The sequence below is a fragment of the Pseudogymnoascus verrucosus genome (assembly GCF_001662655.1).
Source record: "Pseudogymnoascus verrucosus strain UAMH 10579 unplaced genomic scaffold scaffold_13, whole genome shotgun sequence".
NCBI lineage: Eukaryota > Fungi > Ascomycota > Leotiomycetes > Thelebolales > Thelebolaceae > Pseudogymnoascus > Pseudogymnoascus verrucosus.
This window is the reverse complement of record NW_017263664.1, coordinates 77,196-93,659: the sequence shown is the minus strand read 5'-3', so window position 1 is coordinate 93,659 and position 16,464 is coordinate 77,196. Positions and strand designations below refer to the sequence as shown.

At 51.7% G+C, this 16,464-nt stretch overlaps 7 protein-coding genes across 7 annotated transcripts; 3 read left to right on the top strand and 4 right to left on the bottom strand.

Moving 5' to 3' along the window:
- Positions 1-2,123: 2,123 nt before the first annotated feature.
- On the bottom strand, positions 2,124-4,537 carry VE01_03703 (uncharacterized protein). Its single transcript, XM_018273187.2, has 5 exons — positions 4,243-4,537; positions 3,963-4,185; positions 3,032-3,910; positions 2,550-2,984; positions 2,124-2,500 (listed from the first exon to the last, which is right to left on the bottom strand). The coding sequence occupies exons 3-5, from the start codon at positions 3,172-3,174 to the stop codon at positions 2,188-2,190; spliced, it is 891 nt and encodes a 296-aa protein (XP_018131959.1). The 5' UTR covers positions 3,175-3,910; positions 3,963-4,185; positions 4,243-4,537; the 3' UTR covers positions 2,124-2,187.
- A 451-nt stretch (positions 4,538-4,988) lies between these two features.
- On the top strand, positions 4,989-7,819 carry VE01_03702 (uncharacterized protein). The gene is made up of 3 exons (XM_018273186.2): positions 4,989-6,802; positions 6,855-7,271; positions 7,324-7,819. Exons 1-3 carry the CDS (start codon positions 6,296-6,298, stop codon positions 7,723-7,725), a joined length of 1,326 nt encoding a protein of 441 aa, XP_018131820.1. The 5' UTR covers positions 4,989-6,295; the 3' UTR covers positions 7,726-7,819.
- Positions 7,800-9,342, bottom strand: VE01_03701 (uncharacterized protein; the record flags this gene model as incomplete). Its single annotated transcript, XM_018273185.2, has 1 exon — positions 7,800-9,342. The coding sequence occupies one exon, from the start codon at positions 9,340-9,342 to the stop codon at positions 8,038-8,040; it is 1,305 nt and encodes a 434-aa protein (XP_018131918.1). The 3' UTR covers positions 7,800-8,037.
- Positions 9,343-9,869: 527 nt separating this feature from the next.
- VE01_03700 (uncharacterized protein) lies at positions 9,870-11,063 on the bottom strand (the record flags this gene model as incomplete). Its single annotated transcript, XM_018273184.1, has 1 exon — positions 9,870-11,063. The coding sequence occupies one exon, from the start codon at positions 11,061-11,063 to the stop codon at positions 9,870-9,872; it is 1,194 nt and encodes a 397-aa protein (XP_018131821.1).
- Positions 11,064-11,269: 206 nt separating this feature from the next.
- VE01_03699 (uncharacterized protein) lies at positions 11,270-12,373 on the top strand. Its single transcript, XM_018273183.2, has 3 exons — positions 11,270-11,592; positions 11,679-11,997; positions 12,063-12,373. Exons 1-3 carry the CDS (start codon positions 11,472-11,474, stop codon positions 12,226-12,228), a joined length of 606 nt encoding a protein of 201 aa, XP_018131887.1. The 5' UTR covers positions 11,270-11,471; the 3' UTR covers positions 12,229-12,373.
- A 78-nt stretch (positions 12,374-12,451) lies between these two features.
- On the bottom strand, positions 12,452-14,204 carry VE01_03698 (uncharacterized protein). The gene is made up of 4 exons (XM_018273182.2): positions 13,921-14,204; positions 13,437-13,869; positions 12,958-13,387; positions 12,452-12,903 (listed from the first exon to the last, which is right to left on the bottom strand). Exons 1-4 carry the CDS (start codon positions 14,069-14,071, stop codon positions 12,712-12,714), a joined length of 1,206 nt encoding a protein of 401 aa, XP_018131888.1. The 5' UTR covers positions 14,072-14,204; the 3' UTR covers positions 12,452-12,711.
- An 89-nt stretch (positions 14,205-14,293) lies between these two features.
- Positions 14,294-16,361, top strand: UPF3A (regulator of nonsense transcription). The gene is made up of 2 exons (XM_018273181.2): positions 14,294-14,614; positions 14,673-16,361. Exons 1-2 carry the CDS (start codon positions 14,379-14,381, stop codon positions 16,198-16,200), a joined length of 1,764 nt encoding a protein of 587 aa, XP_018131890.2. The 5' UTR covers positions 14,294-14,378; the 3' UTR covers positions 16,201-16,361.
- Positions 16,362-16,464: the final 103 nt, after the last annotated feature.

Below are 16,464 nucleotides of genomic sequence, written 5' to 3'. Positions count from 1 at the left end.
AATAATAAATCCACCTAAATCACACCCCGAGCGACAAGAGAAGACAAGATAACACAGGGATGACAAAGATACACCTTCCAAACACACTCGCAGGAGGTCTTGTAGATATCGGATTCTCAGGTGACAGCGCAGCAAGGATCATTTGGCATTTCAACCACAGCCGTCTCTAGTGCTAACTTTATGACTCTAAATTCCAACCTACGCTATTGCAGCTGTGACATATAAAGTACATACTGTACTTGGAAACATCCGAGCGAACATCAGAGCACACGACCGACACCTTTGATATGGCTTAAATACACATCAGAAATGGAGTCCGTGATATCCGCAAGAAAACGCCGAACAGCAACTGGTTTGATGGCACGTTTTATACAGACACGCATTCGCACCCTACGCCACGGGATCCTACGTCCTCTATACCACGACGCCATGCCTAACGTCTGTGCCTCATATCTTACGGTTGGGTGCAGTGACAGGATTATACCAGTGGGTGCGAGAAGTGGTGACAGGAACGTAGAGTAGCGGTTGCATACCCGTAACAACAGCATTCTCAGGTAGCGGTAAAATAAAAGGAGGTGTTCTCCTCCGACGATGATGGACTCGCTGGATCGAGCTCATCGAGGCGGGTGGTGTGGCTTCTCTTGCTGGAAGCTTGAAATATTGTTTTTTCTTGGTTGGTTTAAGTGAAGTTAATGTTGAGGGGGTGGATATATATAGACTCCGAGGTTTGTAAAGGGGGTGAGGGAGGGATGATCGGTTGTGGGATTTGTAGTTAGTACTGGGACTTTTCGCTGCGTTTCTCTAGATCTCGTATAATTCCGACTTTGTCACCATATCTAAAGTTCTCTCTTCTCGATTTCCCCCCTTTTTCTCCATGTTCTCGTCATACTCCCGCATTCCTGTCTCCCTTCCCACCAGCTCTACCGCCACCGATTCCCATACCCATATATAACCTAAAAAAAGATGCCCCTGTTATGTCGAAGGTCCAACATTACCAAACTACAGATGAATGTGCTCTCTCAAGTGCTTCTAAATGAAGTTCACACTACGAGAGAACCATCGTTGATTCTGCAGGCTCTCGAGCCACTTTTCCGTCTGAATCATCCACGTCCAATGTATGCCCAGAAGATGTCGCCAATTGACCAACACACTCAGACACGCGATATTCCTGATCAGCGGTTGCTTATTTAGTTTTTGATTTCGGGTATACACCTTTTCTCCGCCCTGTTTATTCTACTTTATCTCCGCCTCGTTATAGTTTCTCTTCTCCCTTCCCCTCTTTCCCCCATCTCTTATTTTTGTCTTCACCCCCTTCTCTTCCCATCTCGCCTACCCATTGTCCCCTGATTCCTACAACATATAGCGGTGGAGAAGGACTACCCTGGTAACGGCGCGATGGAGCTGCTGTTAGAGGCACTACGGACCCAGCGGCATGTGGTGGTGCTGTATAAGGCGAAGCTGTTCAAAGGGCTAAAGGGTCGGTATGAGCCTAGAGAGTAACTATGAGAAATGCATTCGAGCCACTCTTATGGAAGATGATTGAGTGCACAAAGGTTGATAACGAGAGAATCGATGCATTTGATGTTCGTATCTCAATTCCAAGTTTAATGAAGGGAAAGAGTTAGAGAATAAGACCTGTGTCGCAGACTTCTGCGTATCTAAGGCAGTCCAGACAATCGTGATTGTGGGTAGTAGCCGGCCATTACCCTGAAATGTCTTGTGAGGGTAGGCACGCTACGGGGCTGGCTCGGTGCGGGGCTGGCTCGCGGTGACAAGATCCCACTGGTGGGTATGGGGTGGTGAGAGACCAGTGCACAGTGACAAGATTACAGTGACGGTATGCCATCATTACCCGTAACAAGTGGAAGGGCTGTAGGACCGAGATATGTCCCTTATACGTGATGCAAGTTAAACACCATGCCTCCAGAATCGCCGCCACTCCCAAAGGGTTGGCCACCAAATACAGGATTTACCTGGGTCTCTTGTGACTGCATCCCATACCGAGGAGGCTTCGTAGGTCATATAAATAAACGTATGAGTCACGTACGTATATCATCACCACCCCCCATGGCTACAGACGTCAAGAAATGAGCGTAGGTATATAAAATAATAGATTTTATCTTTCCCGCAACACTCGCAAAAAAGGAAATAGATATAAGGCTCCCCCCGCACTCTCTCGCAACAAATCTAACCACTCGCCGTGCAAACCTGATCCTCAACAATCACCGGATCGCTCGTCGCGCTCCCCCAATTCGCCGCATCCAGCGCCTTCCCGGCCGCCGTCTCGATATCCGACTGGATGAAGTCACGCTTCTCGACGAACTTCCACCAGTCCTGGCCACGGAAAGCGTTCTCAGTAGACTGAGAGATGGCATCGTTCCACCCCGTGTTGCGGTCGTGGTAGTGCGCATGCTTCGACCACGAGACGTACGCCTTGGGGTGGTCCAGGCCACGCAGGCCGTTGGGCTCGGGACCCTTGCCAGCCTCGGCGTCTGCAGTGCTGTGAGGTGTTAGTGGGATTGGCTGATAGGGGGAGGGGGAGAGTTTACGTCAAGGTGTTCTGGATGTCGTTCCAGTTGTGGGAGCTGTATCCGCTGTGGGCGGAGTACAGAGCACGGGTGGGCATCCAGGTAGAGCTGGCATCACGGGTGTGGATGACGATAACGCGCTCCCAGTCATGCTCGTGTCCAGTGTCGACGAATAGGACCTTTGCGCCGTCCTTCTGGTAGTACAGATTGTACACGACGCGAACCTCGGTGTCACTGCATTTCTTCGTGGTGAAGTAAACCGGGAAGCGTGGACCCTGGTTGCCAATCGGCACGCCCGGGTTGCGGCTGTTGCACCCAACGTTCGGGTACTGGCATTGCGGCGCTGGGATGGTCTGGTGCGCGAGGTCGTAGATGTCGGGCGTGTCGGGCGAGCCGCGGAAGGCCCAGGTGGGGTACGTGGGGACCTGCTTTTGGGATTGGGAGAAGAAGAAGACACTGTGGGGCGTGAGATGCGGTAGGAGGGGCAGAGGAGGAACCCTTACGGTGCGTAAGCGTAGGCCAGGTCAGTGCCTCCCGAGCTGAGATAGGCATTCATCTGCGCGTCGGTGAAGGTGGTGACGGCTTGGGCCCCGGTAAGGAGGGCGGCAACGCCGAGGCATCTCGCGGTAAACGAGTTGGCGACCATCTTGGCTCTGGTATTTTTCAGAGTCTTCCAGCTTATCTTGACAATTCGGTTTCCCTGCCGCTGGGTTCCTTCGTCAGATATATACTGCCCAGTCGTCTCCACGTGTAACGTTAACAGGCCCGAGGGACGCTGTCAACGTTCCCTTATAGTATATAATAGCCCGCCATTATCAATACCACGTGGATAGGTAACAGGGCCGAAAGGACAGTCGCGAGGCTATATTAGCTCTAAGATCCTCTCACGACATCGCAGGGCAGTCTCACAACGGCTCAAGATGGCAGGAGGGGAAGTCACATGTGAAGCGTATTGTGCTATCTCGTAGCACCGTGCACACCCTAATCCATGAAAGATGCGTCGGCGACATCCATTCCTGGGGCATGATCACCGATGTTTAACCCCACGTGGTGGGGATGGCGACGTCCGGAGGCATTCTCGGACCGTATTTGACAGGCACGAATGGGCAAGATAACGAGAGGATTCGAGATGTGGCGATCGTTCTTTGCAGCGCGGAATCGTGGGATCTGTTGGATCTCCATAATCTTAAACTTTCTTTCGTAGAAGCCGTAAGGAATGTCTTTTCACTTCGGATGAAAGGGGGTCTTCAACTGCCGATGCCGCTGTCAATGTCTCGTTTATCTCCCCCCCCAATACCCACATCCGGGCCGTGTCAAGCCTTGGTACTGACAGCCAACATATTTTAAGACATCGCCCACATCCGTCGAAATGCACGACAACTCTGTTGCTCAAGCTTAAGTCTGTGGTTACAACGGCTGAGAGGGCGTGAGTACCATATTAAAAGTCAGAGTGGCCCAGTGAACCACATTAAGGTCCATGGGTCCTGTGTGGACCAAGACTATTTTGAAGCTTCGAAATATATATTAAAAGCATCGAAACATCCAATCCGATGAAACGCTGTGCGTAAGCAAAATCGATGACGGGAAGATAAACCCTGGTTGCAATTTTTACCGTCAAATTTGTTTCCCCTCGCGCTTTCAAAGCCTAGATATCCATCTGTTAGGAGAGAACAACATTAGTTTCCGCTCCAAACTCGGGGAAATGCCTGGTTACCATGCAGATAGTCACGACAGATGCAAAATCTCCCGAAATCTAGATCTAAAATACTGGGAGGTACAGTATAATAGCACGGCGTCGCTGATGTGGTGCTCAGTGGCTTGACGCCCCCCGTGCCACCATCACATGTAGAATGCATGCGTTCCTCGCTTCACACAGCTTAGAACCATGCGACTATAGGGTTGTGACCAATTCTATAGTTTGACAAGGTATTGTTAAAATGAGCAAAGATGAGGATGGGATATAGACGGTAGAGCTGATGGTTTTCTATCATGCAGAGTTAGTAACAGAGTGTTGTTGTAATCAGGGTACTGTACTCGTATGTATGACCTGTGCTATGTATCACATAAGACCCTTATCGTGTAAGCTGCAGATAAATACACGAGTTGAAGCGCGCGATTACTGGCAAATAGCAAGCCATAAATGGTGTAAGCCTTTCAAGGAGGACAAATAGCACACGGGGTTGGGTGCTGGGCTTCGTGTGGGTTGTAATAGCGAGGGGATGTAATTGCAAAGAACCAGAATGATGGCACCACCCATCCATCACATATCACGCCTAAAATTGTCGGGTCCTAGTCCGTCCCTGGGACTTGATCAAAACAACAGAAAAATGTTGCGTGCCGTTCCTTCCGTGAGACCATATTATTATACTGGATTTGTTTACACGTACAGCTGCGATCTGCGGGTTATATTTAGGGTCAATATGTGTCTAGGAAGGAGCAGTGGTCGTTCCCAATTAACATGGTCGCTTCGCCAGCTACGTCAGCAAAAATACACCGTCTCACAGAGTACAACTGTGCCTGGATACAATATGGAAAATAAACTGTTGGTCTCTATCTTGTTCGGACCATTTCCGCTGTCGACGCACGCACTCTATAGTACCCTATGCACAATGATATCTCGGCGCTGCCAAAAGCGCGGGGAACCAAGCGGATAACTGCACTTCTCACACAAGAGTTGCCACCCGAGCCTTGGAAGCGTGGCATTCTTTACAATTGACTCCACCCCGAGGAAGACGGAAAGAAATATTAAGATTGCAGTCTTGGAGCCTCTTAAGTCCATAAAGATTGTCCATATCAACTACCACGGAGTCGAGAATCCGTGGCCCCGCCCCCGCTTTTGGCAATGACGGAGGAAATCTTCGGCTGTGGGAGACAGTGGCGTATGGGGTAAGCATGGCCCGACCACAACCAAATCCAGGCACCGGATCTCGTATTTCGCTTCTAGAAACCGCCCAGCTGTTGGATTTCTACTTCAAGTTGGAAAATGGCTGGTTAGGATCGAATACCTTACTTAATACCAAGCCGCCAGCAGTGTTGATGTGATGTGGGCGTCGGAATAATATCTGGACCACTAATTTCGCTCCAATCAGACGCCCGGTGGGGAACGACGGAGGGTGAACAAAGCTTCGTAGCCTCAACCACGGCAGTCATATTTACGCCGGCCTAGGCAAAATCTTACTTACCCCAAGGCGGAGATTGGCATAAACTGTGGAGTACTCTAGGAGGTTCACCGTGGCGTCTGCTTAGACTACCTCAATACAGTGCAGTGCCCAGACGACATACTTGGTAAGTGGTAGTTTCTCGATTGATATTACGACGGCTTGTGACTCCCAGCAAGGCGCGTTTCCAGTTGAGTACTTTCTACTGCGTTCTTTCACTCGCGTCTCTCTCCAATTTGTTTATCACTGGCGGTATGCACGCGTTTGCATCAAGCCATCTGCTTTTGTCATCCCCGGCGTGCTCCTGGCTTCCGTGTGGTCCTTCCCCGCATGCCAATAACGAGCCGCAGGGGTAAGGTTAGACATGGCGATCTTATCTCGCTTTTACCCCAACTCCCCAACTTCTCGCGGCATGGCAATATAGGCGGCATATCCACCGATAGGTGGACATTCTCATCATTCCATCTCCGATATGGCTTGGCTGGGAAGAACCGAATTACTGCTCTCTTCATTACCCATCTTGGCAGGTCCTTATAGCCTCGCCATGCGTCACTTTTTGCTATTTCAGCCTCGCAGTCCACTGAGCCAGCTTTCCTCCTCATCGGCATCATGTTTTTCAAACTTCCCGCCCTAGGCCTTGTTGCCTCTCTCCTTGCCATCACCGAGGCAGCCCATATGGATGCGAGCTATCTCGGCCCTCGCACCGTAGACGAATACCGCCGCTTCTACCCGTACACCCACCCGGGCCCAGATAAGCGCAAGAAGGTCTACATCCCAGAGTCCCACAGCGACACTGATGACAGGTCTTGCGAGTTCCTCCAGGGACTGAAGGAAGCCAACCACGGTGGAACTCTTGTTCTCCCCGCGGGCAAGAAGTTCGTCATTGGCAGGAAGCTCGATTTGACCTTCTTGGATGACGTCCAGGTGCAGCTTGATGGAGAGATCAAGTTCACAGACGACATTGAGTACTGGCAAAACAACTACTTTGCTCATCCATTCCAGAAGAGTATCTCTTTCTGGCAATGGGGAGGCAAGGACATCAGAATCTTCGGCACCGGAACTCTCAATGGTAACGGACAGAAGTGGTACGATGGATTTGCTGGACTCGAAGTCCTTGTAAGTTATTGCAGAAAGTCTTAATTCCTGAATGATAACTAATAAAAAGCAGGACCCCGATAACACCTACCTCAGACCCATCCTCTTCTATGCACAGAACGCCACCAACCTCTTCATTGAGGGTATCAAATTCACCGGCTCTCCTATCTGGACTAACTTCGTCGTGACCTCCAAGAATGTTGTTTACGACAACGTCATCATTGAGAACTTGTCCACCAACGAGAACCTGCCCAAGAACACCGACGGCTGGGATTCCTACAATGTGGACGGCCTGACCGTTCGCAATGCCTGGGTTAACATTGGTGACGACTGCTTCTCCCCCAAGCCCAACACCTCCAACATCTTCGTCTCCAACATCTACTGCAACGGCACCCACGGTATCTCTATGGGCAGCATTGGCCAGTATGAAGGCGTCAAGGATTACATAGAGAACGCTTACATCGAGAACGTGATCATGTTGAACGCTGAGGTTTGTCACCAGCCCAAAATCCACCAAGTGCAAATAACTGACAATCTTCTAGAACGGTGCCCGCCTTAAGGCATGGGCTGGCCCAACCGCCGGCTATGGATACATCAAGAATGTCACCTTCAAGAACTTCTACGTTGACAACACCGACTGGCCCATCGTTCTCGATGCTTGCTACTTCAACGTCAAGCCGGAGATCTGCTCCCAGTACCCATCCAGGGTCGACATCCACGACATCGTCTTCAAGAACTTCACCGGCATGTCGAGCGGCAAGAATGGACGCCAGGTCGCCAAGCTTACTTGTAGCCCTAACGCTGTCTGTGACAACATCAACCTGAGCGAGATCGACCTTCACAGCCCGAAGGGCGAGGCTGAGATCATTTGCGATGGTATCTCCGACGTCGGAGTTCCCTGCGTGCCCTTGACTGAGGCCAGGAAGAGAGGCCTCGTGTTGTAATTGCAGAAGACTGGTCATTAATCATGGCATGAAAGATGTATATTGCGCAAGTAAAGAAAACGGACTACAAGTTTCGCAGTCTATAATAATATAGTAACAACAGAATTTTGCCCTTCCGTACTCTGATCCCTATCATGCAGGCAAAGTCATAACAAAACTTGTGACTGAAAATGCATGCAGTTGGCGACTCATCTGGCCTAGAACCAGTTCCGTTCCTTTCCAGCTTGCCGTGTGATCTAGAGGTGCTAGCTGCGAAAGACAAAAAACAAAAACAAAATAAATTAACAAGCAGATGCATCTAAATTATCAGTTTCAAACGATGCCGTCAACACCGATCCACTTCCATGTGATTTTACTGATCGATGATCCACTAGGGGGTATATTGAGGCGAACCCCTTTGACGCCCCGTTTTCTATTCTTATTGGCCCATTTTTCTTCGTCGGCCGCAACCTCAGCCACTTCCAGCATCTCCTCTTCTTCCTTATCCCTCGCCATCTCAATGGCCTCATTGGCTAGCTGTTCCTCCCACTCCTTGTCATCTTGAACAATTTTATCCCTGCGATTTTGTTCCCACTGCTTCTCCATCTCGAGCAGCTCCGCCTGGCGATCCTCTTTGTCCCTCTGGCGCTGAGCCTTGCGCTCTGCTCTCTCTCTCGCCCCATCCTCCTTCAACTCCATAAGCCGGTCCTGTCTCCACTCCTCAAACTGAATCTTCATATCCTTCTTGCGCTGCGCCTTTCGAGCATCCCAAGCAGCCTTGCGATGTTTCCCACGCAGCATCTCTTTGCGTTCCTTCTGCTTCTCATCTAGCTTGTCTTGCTTCTTCCTCTCCTTCTGCTCCTTCTCCCATTGCTTCAACCTCTCTTTCTGAAGCTGCTTCTCTAACTTCCTCTCCATCTTTCCCTCCTCCTTTTGGATTTTGCGCTCCTTGTCAACAGCTTCCCATCTAGTCTTCTCAATATCCGCCTTAGCCCTCTCCCTCTCCTTCCTCAACCTCCCATTCCTCCGTTTCTCCTCCTTCTGCTCCTCCGTCTCTAGGTATTTGCACCCTTCCCAGACCATGAAGCTGTCGAAGCCTCCTTCACGGGCGGGGTTCCAAAAGCCATCCTCGATATCAGTACACGCCCAGTTCTTGCCCTTCCGAATCGACGCCTCTTTCCCGACGCCCCTGCAGTCAGTCGTCTCATACAAGCGCGCATATGGGCGGTCAGGCCTCTCGCCGATGATGATAGGACCTGCAAGACTGAGCTCGATGCTCTGTCCGCGGACGCCCCCGGGGAGGTTCATGCAGCGCGCAGAGCAGTATTCGATCGTCAGAAGCCCCGGTGGTGTATCGGTGTCGTTTCCTGGAACGTAGAGCTGCTGGGCACCGAGGCGACGGGGACAGTTTGGTTCGGTATATATGACGGCGATCTGGCCGGGGCCGTTGATGCGGTAGTGAATATAGCCGGAGGAAGCAGGGAGGTCGTCGCCTGTGGTAATATTACCGGATTCAGAGTTGCCTACGTCTTCGGCTGCTGGGTAGGGTTGCGCGATGGCGTCGTGGGCGGCTTTGGTCGCTGAGGCAAGTGCGAGGGCGAGGAGAGGCACGCTACGGCAGAGAGTTGAGACTCGCATTTTTGCTGGTGTTTATGAGACCTTTGATATGAGAAAATCGGTTTCCGTTTGACAGCCAAACGATATAATACGAAAAATGTGCGGTAATAAGAAGAACATAGGAAGAAGAAAATAAAGGTGAGAAATATGATAGTATCTACTCTTAATAAGTGCCATCTTGACATAAGGCCGGCGCCTGTGGGCGTGGAGGCTAACATCGACTAAATGTGATAAGTGAGGTTTCGGCGACGAACTAGAGTTTAGCCCCTGACTAAAGGCTCACTACTTTCGATATATGCTTCACGCGCTCGGCTCATTGCGGGGATATGACTCAAAGAATTGCAATAAAATAGAATCGGAAGATAATAAGAGTGGTACGAATGGTGAACCTACTATAATAGTCGTGTATTAGTCTCGCTAGATTTTCTCATTCATGAAGCTCGACAGAATTGAAAGGTGAGCGCTGTGGACCTTGGTATTAATGATTTATTAACACACCTTTGCCAATTTCTGGTTCTGACAAGCCAAATCGTATCAGTACCGTTACTCTAAGTCGTATCCATATCATCCGCCCCAGCCTCTGCCCTCTCGATCCTTTCTATTTTCTCTAATATCCCGTCTTTCCAGATCTGATATTCTTCTCTCTTCCTGGTGCTCAGGTAATCCACGCGTTCCTGCATCATAGTTCCTAGCCCCATAATCGAATCCTCTTCTCCATTATCGTCTCCATCGGCGTCCTCGTCTTCCGCATCATCCATCGGCTCATCACGTGCTTCTGGTCCTTCGATGCCAGAGCCGCTCTCGATATTCTCAAACCAGTCCAATCCCACCCACCCCTTCGAGCTTAACTGCATAAGCCAAGCATCCACATCCTTCCCCACAATATCTGTCCACCCCTCCCATCCTTTCTCGCCCGGTTCTTCCTTCTCAACCTTCCCCACCACCTCTTCATCTGCCCTCAAAGCCTTCAACGTAGCAAGAATACCTCGCCGTAGAGCCACATACTCCTTCCCATTAACCTCTTTCCCAGTCAACCTAGTATGCACCAAGACATATACCGCCGCCACCAGTGCCGGAACCTTCTCCTTCTCCTTCGCTTCCCCTTTTTCTGGCTTCGGCGTCGGCAGCGTCAACACACTCCCCACACCCGCAAGCACATGCGCAATCGCGCCCCTCGCTTCCATCTTCGCGCACAACCCCCTCACCACAGGCCGTATCCACGCCGCTATCTCGCGACCACGCCCTCCATGTGACAGCTCCGACTTGCGACTCTTGTTCTGCGGGCGAAACGCGGCTAGCGAGCGCTCTTTTGAGGGCGTTGGGCGGCTGGGCAGCGGGAGGCCTGCCGGGGTCGTCGAGGTGGGGTTGGACTTCCGTCGCGTGGGTGTTTTGGTATTGGAGGGTGGTAGTTGCGCATCTTCGAGGCGCTGGACTTTCTTGGGTGTTCGCTGGGGGCGCGCCACGAGGGCGGAGGAGAGGTAGGTGTAGAGCTTTGTGTAGACGCGTGGGGGGACGGGAGGGCGTGGCTCGATTAGAGGAAGGTTGAGAGTGGATTTGAGGCGCTCGCAGGCAATGTGAGCGCAGACGTAGGCGCGGCCTATTTCTTCATCTTGCTTGAGGTTGCTGGCTACACTTCGGGATTGCGCGACGAGGGAGGAGGCAAGGTTGATAAGGTCTGAGGGGAGGTCGGTTGTGAGGCGGGGGAGGAGAGATGTGAGGGATTGTTCGATGGAGCGGTTCATTTCAGATTGGTATTTGTGATCTAGTGGGCGAAGGATAGAGTATTATGGGTAATAATTAACTAAATATCAAAGGAATTGCTGTGGAAATGGTGAGGCTGGTGGTGATACCAAACCGCGATCCACGTCGATCCCGCAAGGCTAGCCTAGTCTACATTAGGGGTTCAACGGCGGGCCGAGACCGATCCAGGAACAACCTGAAAGGACAGCGCGATTCTAGAATAAGCCGTATTTTGTTATTGATATGAAGATGCTCTGTTGAGGTGTACATAAGACCCGTTGATCAACAAAGAATAACGAATATACGAACTAGAGTCAATCAATTGCATCAGTTGCTTCATCGCACTGCTTTCAAAGGACACCGTTTCGTCATAACGACACTTCTCAGATTCGCCTCAGGGTTTCTAGGCCATGGCTCCAGGACGCTTTCTCCTCTCCCTGTTGGGGCCTTTACTTCTTCTCTCACAAAGTGCCTACGCACATGGCGCGCACGATGAGCAGCAGGCCGATTGGGCGACGCAGCATTTGGCTGGTAAGTTCCCTTGCGCCCGGACTCCCCCCACTACAGCCTCCCGCCCCCAGCACCCATTCTACAGCCCATACTTACACCTCTTCCAGATGAGCATCATATCTCCAACTTCGACGGCGGCGCCTTCTTCCAACTACACGATTTCGACGACAACGGGTACTGGGACTTCGACGAGATATACACGACGTATGGGCTCAAGCACGAGAGCACCAACCACATCGAGAAAGACCGCAAGGACGGCGTGATCCGCCAGGTGTTAAGCCTTCTGGACCGAAACCAGGACGGGCAAGTGACGAAAGAGGAGTGGATGGCGTTTGTCGCAGGTGGGGGGAAGCTTCCCGATTTTGGGATGGGGCCGGGACACCATGGGGATGATGAGTACGAGTATGAGATACATCATTGGGAGAAGTAAGTTTATACCATTTTTGGGAGCGACGCAGCTAGATGGTGGGAAAAGAGACTGACGAGTACAGATATCATGACGAGAATACTAGGGAAGAAGACCTGACGCATCCGGAGGATATTGCGCATTTCAAGAAGCATGACGAGATGGATGCAGAGGCTGATCGGATAGCGAAGTTGGATAGCCAATCCATTGTGCTGGAGAATATACCACAGAAATTCAGGATAGCTAACTGATGCTGGCCTGGGAGATGGAAGGAACTGTATAATTTATGCGACGTACTTGTAATTATGATGTCTAATGTCCAAAGAGAATCCTACATGTTTCAATGACAATGAAGTGAGAACAAATGGACAGCAACCGATTATTCTACAATTTGGTAGCCATCCAATGAATGGCTAATCTACATTTAAATTTCACGTTAGAGAGAGTTATAACCTGGATTGGCCATCTTGGATTAAAAAACGTAAAAAACTATATTCCTTTATGATCATATATGCATACATTTCATATCCGTTTCCAGCATGAACCTTATTGGGTTCTCTTCTCGATATGTCTGAAAAGTCTGGAACACTAACGCCATTTATACTCATACAGGGTATTTCTCAACCACATGCCATATGCCAAGCCCAAACGCCAGTATGCAGGGACAAACTCCAAAAACTAAGGGTTTGATCGTCGACCAGAACGCTCCTGGTGACGTAAATAACAGTTGTAGTTTAGAGGAAGTATTCGCCAGCGCCGCGGCGACCTGCAGGGACAGCTCGTTGGTCCTCAGGGACGGCCGAGAAGATGGAAAACTTGGGATCGAGGTCCTCTCCCACATTCATGATGGAGGCGACATTACCGCAGCGGTAGCAGTAATTTGGAGCAGACCAGACGGTAACAACAGACTTCTGCGGGAAATGGTACTGCACGCCGTTAGAATTTCGTTCACGTTCCTGTTAAAGACTGTCTTATCATACCTTATAGCCCTCGTTTACAAGCTGATGGGCACGGGCAATGAGCTTAAGTCCATTGACCTGGTTGAACTCGGTTGCGACCTTGTCTCCAAATAGCCATCCAGCTCCACGGGGAGAAATGGCCCAGGTTTCCACATCTTCTGGATCACTCCATACTAGGTCACAGAACGCACCCTCGTGAGGGATTTCCTGGGCACGGGCGACGACGCGGATTTGATCGAGAGTGCGGATTTCTGGACTTAGACCTCCGTGAACACACAGAACGGCTCCGTCGACGATAGCCGCAAGGATAAGGAAGTCAAAAACTTGACAGCAAGCCTTCCAGACGGACGCATTGCCATACTTTTGTTGGCACTCCTCATAGAAACCGTAGACTTGTGTAATTTGACGAGACTCGTGGTTGCCGCGGACAAGGGTAATGCGGTCGGGGTATCTGTGATAATCAGCATTGCGTCAGTTCAGGGCTCCCGCGAAGTACTTACTTGGCTTTCAAGCACATAAGGAGAGTAAGGGTCTCCAAAGAGAAATAACCACGGTCAACAAAGTCGCCAAGGAACACAAAGTTCTGCTTTCCTGTGCCGGTAACTTCGTTGGTGTTGGCCGAATGAGCAGCTGAACTTGCTCCAGAACGAGTGCTTCCGGCGGTACGGGGTCGACCCCTTGGCTGCTCCTCAACATCATCCTCTGCACCACTTCCAACGCTGCTCCCAATACCGCTGTCACTGCCAATTTTATCGCCGCCGATAGTGGTCGGAGGTTCAATATCGTCAGAGGTGATAATAGTTGTGGGGGCTTGTACATTTGTCTCCCCTGGCATACCACCAGCGACTCGGAAGAGCTCGAGAAGGTCGTAAAACTGTCCGTGGATATCGCCACAGATTGTGACAGGCGTACGAACGGGTTGGATGTTAGATTCTGCGTGAAATTGTCAGCGACCAAATAGCCATATATCTGAATCAAACATACCCTCCATAAGGCACTCCTTCACCATCTCACAGAGCTGCTTCATGGCACCCTCTGGGAGGTATCGACATAGCTTGGCTTGCTCCAGCCACTCATCCAGTCCAGCACGGGGGCCAAGTTTGGCCGGGCCTGGCTTTGGAACTCCAGGCGCCATGTTGAGAGTAATTGTAAGTGTGTCAGGGATTTGCTGAGCGTGAACTCGTGGAGTGATATCAACAAGCTCACAGAGGTGCTGTTGATGTGGATCTGCACGCGCGCAATCCGAGAGCGCTACTCGCGCTTCGTCGCTTACAATTCCTTGGTCGATGTACCACAATCACCACCCCACCACAGCGAAACGGAGTGGAGTTACTGATTGTGGTGCTGCACAGACCACCGGCGATAACACACGCCTTTGGACGAAATCCGAATCCGCAACACTGAACAATCACAATAAGTGTACGCACTCAAACAACTTCGAGATGGCTTCTTCTCGGGCTCAGACAAACGGCGTACTGCCCATACCAGCTTCACAGACAGCACCAAAAATGTCGAAAGCCTCACAGAACAGGGCAGGCCCGTCGTTGAAAGTAGTTGTGAGACGACTTGCGCCTGCCCTCACCGAGGCAGAGTTCATAAAGATAATTGGCGATGAGTGGAAGGTTGGAGCAGGGAGAGTGGATTGGTTCTCTTACAAGCCTGGGAAGGTTTCAACAGAGTATGCGCCCTACTATTGAGGCTGATATGTAATGAAATCCCCATACTAACGACCACAGCCCTTCCAAAGCATCTCGTCCGTCCCGCGCCTACCTGCATCTCGTCAACGAGCCATACCTGACTCAACTGTCGAACCATGTTCGCCAGCTCACCTTCGAAGACGCGGCAAAAACTTTCACGAACCCATGCCTCCTTGGCCCCGCCTCCCTCGAATATACACCCTACGCCCGCATCCCAAGTGGAAAACGCCGCACCGATGCACGTCAAGGCACGATTGACCTCGATCCAGAATTCATGGACTTTCTCGAGAGCCTGGCCAACCCAACATCCACCAAGGAAGAGGATACCGAGCCATCTACGAAGGGAGAGAAAGTAACCACAACCCCCCTGGTACAATACCTCAAAGATAAGAAGGCGAATAAGAGCAAAGAAGCAGCCGCCGCCAAAGCCGCAAAGCAGAGCCGTCTGGAATCCCAGGCTGCCTCTGCGTCCGGCAAATCAAAATCAAAAGAAGGTGCTGCCGATGAACCTCACAAGAAGACCCCCAAAGATGGGAAGAGAGAGAGACTCGTTGAGAAGGCCGCCCGAGAGGCAGTCAGGGTCCTCAACAGGGAAGCATCAAAGACTACAGGGGTGCAAGCTCAACCAGCCAACGCAGCACCAACCGAGGCGCTAAAGAACCCCCGCGCAGCGACTCGCGAAAGAGGAAGCATCGCCGCAGCAGCACGCATATTACAGCGTGACCTCGGTCTAAGCCCAGTGAACGCACATCGCCGCGCCAAGGTCGAAGCCGGGGCAGCCGCAAAGAGCGAAGCAGCAGCCGCATCCGCGCCACAAGGACCAAAGGCCGGACCATCAAATGCCGGCGGAGGCGGCAAGGGTAAAGGACGCGCGGAGAATAACAAGGCGAAGGAGGCACCTCCAGCGATCACACTCTTGAAGAAGCCAGTCGAGCCCGTAGCCGCAGCACCAGCACCTTCAGCTTCACCAAAACCGACAGCTGGTACATCGGCACCCGCATCAACATCTCGCCAACCCGCCTCAGCATCACAAGCTAAACCCCCCAGCGCCCCCTCAGGCCGCAAACCAGCGCCCTCCCCCGTCCCGACCGCAGGCGCCACCCGCGCCTTCGTCAAGCACGCCAACCCCTCGCAAGGGGTCACAGAGCCGCTCCTCCGCGAAGCCATGACCGTTTTCGGGGCAGTGACGAACGTCGAGATCGATAAGCGGAAGGGGTTTGCGTATGTGGATTTTGCGGATACGGAGGGGTTGCGGAAGGCGGTCGCGGCGAACCCGACCAAGATTGCGCAGGGGACGGTGGTGGTGCTCGAGAGGAAGGATACGAAACCTGCGAGGGAGGCGCCGGCGGCGGGGGCGAGGGGTGGGTTTGGTGGTGGTGGTGGTGGAGGTGGGAGGGGTGGAGGTGCGGGTGGCGGGAGGAGTGTGAGGAGAGGACGGGGAGGGAGGGGGGGTGGTGGTGGTGGTGGAGGAGGAGGGGGTGGGGGTGGGTCAGCGGCGGAGGGTTCGGCGGCGGCGAGTGCCTCTGCTGCTCCTGCGGCTCCTACGGGACCTGCGGCGGCGAAGTGATATACAGGGCATTCAGGGCTGGATGCGTTGGGTTGAGGTGACAGGACTTCGGGACTCATCGTAGCTACTGATATCTCTCCAAGGCTTGTTTAATAATGATAGAACTATAATAGCCCTTCCTCATTGAAGCACAGTATAACCAGAATAGAACAGCTATCGGCAGTTTAAGTTCTTCAGAGCCATGGGACCCAATCAACCAGCTACACTTTCCACCCAGGGTGGCTCCGATATAAACCTCTAATACTCTTACTGATTTCCAGCTTC

What these genes read in the sequence shown, in the direction of transcription:
- VE01_03702 (XM_018273186.2), top strand. Translation starts at nt 6,296, where the DNA reads ATGTTTTTCAAACTTCCCGCCCTAGGCCTTGTTGCCTCTCTCCTTGCC. An exon ending in TTGCTGGACTCGAAGTCCTT is followed by an intron (nt 6,803 to 6,854) that starts GTAAGTTATTGC and finishes AATAAAAAGCAG; the next exon opens with GACCCCGATAACACCTACCT. An exon ending in TGATCATGTTGAACGCTGAG is followed by an intron (nt 7,272 to 7,323) that starts GTTTGTCACCAG and finishes ACAATCTTCTAG; the next exon opens with AACGGTGCCCGCCTTAAGGC.
- VE01_03703 (XM_018273187.2), bottom strand. Translation starts at nt 3,174, where the DNA reads ATGGTCGCCAACTCGTTTACCGCGAGATGCCTCGGCGTTGCCGCCCTC. An exon ending in CTGGCCTACGCTTACGCACC is followed by an intron (nt 2,985 to 3,031) that starts GTAAGGGTTCCT and finishes CACGCCCCACAG; the next exon opens with TGTCTTCTTCTTCTCCCAAT. An exon ending in GACATCCAGAACACCTTGAC is followed by an intron (nt 2,501 to 2,549) that starts GTAAACTCTCCC and finishes AACACCTCACAG; the next exon opens with CACTGCAGACGCCGAGGCTG.
- VE01_03698 (XM_018273182.2), bottom strand. Translation starts at nt 14,071, where the DNA reads ATGGCGCCTGGAGTTCCAAAGCCAGGCCCGGCCAAACTTGGCCCCCGT. An exon ending in CTTATGTGCTTGAAAGCCAA is followed by an intron (nt 13,388 to 13,436) that starts GTAAGTACTTCG and finishes TGATTATCACAG; the next exon opens with ATACCCCGACCGCATTACCC. An exon ending in TTGTAAACGAGGGCTATAAG is followed by an intron (nt 12,904 to 12,957) that starts GTATGATAAGAC and finishes AACGGCGTGCAG; the next exon opens with TACCATTTCCCGCAGAAGTC.
- UPF3A (XM_018273181.2), top strand. Translation starts at nt 14,379, where the DNA reads ATGGCTTCTTCTCGGGCTCAGACAAACGGCGTACTGCCCATACCAGCT. An exon ending in CCTGGGAAGGTTTCAACAGA is followed by an intron (nt 14,615 to 14,672) that starts GTATGCGCCCTA and finishes TAACGACCACAG; the next exon opens with CCCTTCCAAAGCATCTCGTC.
- VE01_03699 (XM_018273183.2), top strand. Translation starts at nt 11,472, where the DNA reads ATGGCTCCAGGACGCTTTCTCCTCTCCCTGTTGGGGCCTTTACTTCTT. An exon ending in GGCGACGCAGCATTTGGCTG is followed by an intron (nt 11,593 to 11,678) that starts GTAAGTTCCCTT and finishes CACCTCTTCCAG; the next exon opens with ATGAGCATCATATCTCCAAC. An exon ending in GAGATACATCATTGGGAGAA is followed by an intron (nt 11,998 to 12,062) that starts GTAAGTTTATAC and finishes TGACGAGTACAG; the next exon opens with ATATCATGACGAGAATACTA.